The 4,793-nt window shown below is 45.5% G+C and overlaps 1 protein-coding gene across 1 annotated transcript in view; it reads right to left on the minus strand.

Annotated features, from left to right (window-relative positions):
- Positions 1-309: 309 nt before the first annotated feature.
- The window catches only part of anxa2a (annexin A2a), a 23,441-nt gene continuing 18,957 nt past the window's right edge, over positions 310-4,793 (minus strand). Inside the window, exon 8 of the mRNA XM_043680583.1 lies at positions 310-864. Coding sequence (XP_043536518.1) covers positions 805-864 — 60 coding nt within the window. The 3' untranslated portion in view covers positions 310-804. The remainder of the gene's footprint in view (positions 865-4,793) is intronic.

Consider the following 4,793-nt stretch of genomic DNA (forward strand, 5'->3'; position numbering starts at 1 on the left):
CCAACCGGACACCAACTTCCTAGAGTCCAAGAATATCCCCAAAACGGGAAACTGCATTTCAATGCAGTGACGTCGCATCATAATGAGGATGTTGATGCAAATAGTCCGCTCAACCTGTCTCGTCATTCAACACCAAGTTGGAAAATGGGTCTCTTTACTCCTCACTGTTCTCCTCATGCAATTCCCCCAACCTTCTCATTGTTTAATGTCTGGGAAGATGCTGTGCATCGTGTCTGATGTTCAATAGTTTTATTTCTCTCCTATGCAACGTGCAATAAATTCAAAATGTTTGTCATTTCAGAAACTGTGTTACAGTAATAATCCAATTTCTTTATTTTGTATAAAAAGACATTGCGGCTTGATAGCAAAATGCATTTCCAGACTAAGTACTGCACTACATGCAACATCTTATGTATGTGCCTGAAAACACTTCATCCTGCAAATCTCCTGTGTTGAGCTACGGGTGAACAAACTGTGCCAGTTCACACATTGGATCCTTTTGATCTCAAACCTCAAAACAGCATGCGGTGGTTCTGAGATGAGATGTAGCTCAAGTTCAAAGCTTTATTTCCAGTTAACAACAGGTAAGATATTTGCAGTTTTTCAAAGATTGACTGATTTATGGTAGAGAATTTTTCAAGCACAAACTTGTTACAGTTAACTAATGTAATACTTGACTTTTACACAGACACAGTGAGGAAGGTTAAGTGGTTTAATCCGACAGGGTCCCCTCACAGCTTTATGGAGCAATTCTTTGACTTAAGAGTAGGTACGGAATTGGAATTCCTGTCTGAGATGACGCCTCTAATCATCACCTCTGCACAGAGCCAGTAGGACTCGTTGGTAATCGTCTTTTGTAGAAGCCTAAAACAGAAAGGTATGAGCACGGGTTAGACACAGCTTTGGACGTGGACAAGTATTTCTGAAAAGGAGAATATTGCAGAAGCTGGAAATCCGAAACAGAGTCATAGAGTCTTAGAGATGTACAGCAGGGAAACAGACCTTTCGGCCCAACCCGTCCATACCAACCAAATATCCCAACCCAATCTAGTCCCACCTGCCAGTACCCGGCCCATATCCCTCCAAACCCTTCCTATTCATATACCCATCCAAATGCCTCTTAAATGTTGCAATTGTACCAGCCTCCACCACATCCTCTGGCAGCTTATTCCATACCACCCTCTGTGTGAAAAAGTTGCCCCTTAGGTCTCTTTTATATCTTTCCCCTCTCACCCTAAACCTATGCCCTCTAGTTCTGGACTCCCTCGCCCCAAGAAAAAGATCTGGAAAGCACTTAACAGCTTTACCAGACTCAGTATGAAGTTGAACAACTTTAAACCATAATTCTGGTCCATCTAATTTCTTTGCTTCTTTGAGTATGTTACTTCAGTCAGCAGGTACTATCAGTCTTTTGTTTCACTCCCTGTGCTGTCACCCTTGCCCCTGGAAGAACAATCCTTTTGTCATTCAATCTCTCCTGTCTTAACGCAGATGTTCATTTTCATAGAACCCCTACTGTGTTGAAGTTAGTCACTCAGCCCATTGAGTCCATACCATCTGTCCAAAGAGTATCCCATTCAGAACACTCCCCGACACCACCCCTTATCACCTTGCATTTCTCATGGCTAACCCACCTAACCTGCACATCCTTGGAGTGTGGGAAGGAACCAGACCACCCAGAGGAAACTCACGCAGACACAGGGAGAATGTGCAAACTCCACACAGTCACCTGAGGCTGGAATCGAATCTGCGTCCCTAGTGCTGTGAGGCTGCTGTGCTAACCACTGAGCCACCATGCCACCCTTTTGCCCTGTCTCACCCATCCCTTGTTTGGAACCAATTGTGGTGGCACGGTGGCACAGTGGTTAGCACTGCTGCCTCACAGCACCAACGACCTGGGTTCGATTCCAGCCTCGAGCGACTGACTGTGTGGAGTTCGCACATTCTCCCCGTATCTATATGGGTTTCCTCCAGGCGCTCCGATTTCCTCCCGCAATCCAAAGATGTGCAGATCAGGTGAATTGGCCATGCTAAATTGCCTGTAGTGTTCAGGGATGTGTAGTTTAGGGCATTAAATGTAGAGTAATGTGGAATGGATTTGGGTAGGTTACTCTTCAGAGGGTTGGTGTGGACGTATTGGGCTGAAGGGCCTGTTTCCACACCATAGGGATTCTATCCTATTAATCCCTAGCTTTTCCCTATTCTGATAAAAAGTAGTACACCTGAATCATGAACTCTATTTCTGTCTCCACTGAAGCTGCAAGAACTGATGAGTATTTCCAGCAATTTTGTCCAAACTTTCAAATGTATTGCTCACAAGGAATGATGTATTACTGTCAGACCTGCTGAGTTTCTCCAGCAATTTCTGCTTTTGCTCTGGACCTCCAGTATCCGCGGTTGTTTAGTTACTTGTTGGTGATGCCCTCACTGTCTTTGCCAAAGAACCACTGCTTTGTCTGGTTAGGATCAGTGAGGATTATATTCACATGAGTTCAGAAGAGTAAGGGGTTGGTTTCCTGGAAACGTATGGAATTCTAACAGGACTCAACAGGGTCAACACTGGAAGGGTGGCTCCAGAGGCTGGGGAGTCCAGAATCAGGGGGTCACAGTCTCAGGATATGGGTCGGGCCATTTAGGAGTGAGATGAGGAGAAATGTCTTCATCCAGAGAGTGGGTGTGCCTCTGGAATTCTCTGCCACAGAAAGAAATTGAGACCAATGTTTTCAAGGAGTTAGATATAATTAGATATAATTCCCAGGTTTCCTCCCACAGTCCAAAGATGTGCAGGTCAGGTGAATTGGCCATGCTAAATTGCCCGTAGTGTTAGGTAAGGGGTAAATGTAGGGGTATGGGTGGTTTGCGCTTCGGCGGGTCGGTGTGGACTTGTTGGGCCGAAGGGCCTGTTTCCACACTGTAAAGTAATCTGATCTAATCTAATCGAAAGGATTGAAGGGCATGGGGGAAAGCAGGAGTTAGTTAAAACAAAAGAGCTGCGAATGCTGAAGATCTGTAAGAGAAAGAGAAACTGCTGGAGAAACTCAGCAGGTCTGGCAGTGTCTGTGGAGAGGAAAAAAAAAACTGAGTTAGCGTTTCGAGTCCTGGACTTTCTTTAGAACTGAGTTGGATGGTCAGCTATGATCATACTGATGGGCCGAATCACCTACTCCCTGCTCCTATTTTTGATGTGTCTATGTTCAGAGAGAGGTTCATTCATGTAACTGGTAAAACCTGTGACATTGTCCCAGCGTCCGTGCATTTAGTTGAGTGGTTAGATACACATGTTCACATGCCGTTTAGTACGAACATCCTGACCTGCAACTTCCCTGCTTTTTGAAAGACTTGTCAAAAATAACAATAATCTTAAATCGAGGAGAATTATCTTTCAAAAATAACTTACAGTTCAATATCACCAATGCGCAGGGGTTATTAAAACTGAATTCATGAAAAATATGGAAACTTCCTGGAAATCCTGAGAACAGTACAGACAAAATGGCTTCCTGTTTGCAATTCCATGATGTGCAATGACCCACTGAAGACACTGCCTTTTATATGCACTGCTGGCAAGGCAGTGATTCACAACAGATAACACACTGTCCAGTGTGGGCTACGAGAAAGTGAGGACTGCAGATGCTGGAGATCAGAGTAGAGAGAGAGCTGCTGGAAAAGCGCAGCAGGTCTGGAAGCATCCGAGGAGCAGGAGAATCGACGTTTCGGGCAAAAGCCCTTGATCAGGAACTGAAACGTCAACTCTCCTGCTCCTCAGAAGCTGCCTGACCTGCTGTGCTTTTCCAGCGCCACACTCTCAACTCTGCTCAGTATGGGAACCAGCCTTCAGTATAGATATTCCTCCTCCTCGGAGATGGAACACTGTCCAGTTATCAGATGAGAACCTTCTGCGATGAGGATAGATTGATGACTGTTCTCCTTGGAGAGGAGATCTAATAGAGGTTTTCAAAATCACCGATAGAGCTGATAGGGAGAAGCTACTCCTGGTCATAAAAGAGGGAACGAGAGGGCTAGGATTTAAAGTGAATGAAGCAAGGGCTGTTAGAGAGAAAAAAAACATTTCTCACACAGCGAGTGGTTTGGATACAGAATGCACTGCCTGGGATTGTGGAGGGGACAGGCTCAACTGAGGCATTTGGTGGATGATAATCGTTTGTACAGCCATGCAGACTGCATGCCTTCCTTCTGCCTCCGAATAATTCTGAAACTCACAGCACCAACACTGTCAGATCTTTCACTGAAAGTGTCATGAGATTTTCCACCTTAAGTGTTACAGGATGCAGCAAGATCACCAGTAATCTCAGGATCCCTACAGTGTGGAAATCGGCCATTCGGCCCAACAAGTCCACACCGACCCTCTGAAGAGTATCCCACCCAGACCCATTCCCCTACTCTATTCCTCTGACTAATGCTCCTAACCTACACGTCCCTGAACACCACGGGCAATTTAGCACGGCCATGTTGGAGAAAAATGTCAGAAGTCACATGGCACCAGGGTATAGTCGAACAGGTTTGTTTGAAATCACAAGCTTTCGGAGCCCTCTCATCAGCTCCTTCACCTCACTGTACTTGACCAAGGGGCAGCGCTCCGAAAACTTGCGATTTCAAATATAGCTGTTGGACTGTAACCTGGTGTCATGTGATGGGGAATGGAGAGGGTAAATAGACAAGGTCTTTTCCTTGGGGTGGGGGAGTCCAGAAAAGATTTACAAGGATGTTGCCAGGGTTGGAGGATTTGAGCTGTAGGGAGAGGCTGAATAGGCTGGGGCTGTTTTTCCTGGAGTGTT

Source organism: Chiloscyllium plagiosum, chromosome 40, assembly GCF_004010195.1.
Source record: "Chiloscyllium plagiosum isolate BGI_BamShark_2017 chromosome 40, ASM401019v2, whole genome shotgun sequence".
NCBI lineage: Eukaryota > Metazoa > Chordata > Chondrichthyes > Orectolobiformes > Hemiscylliidae > Chiloscyllium > Chiloscyllium plagiosum.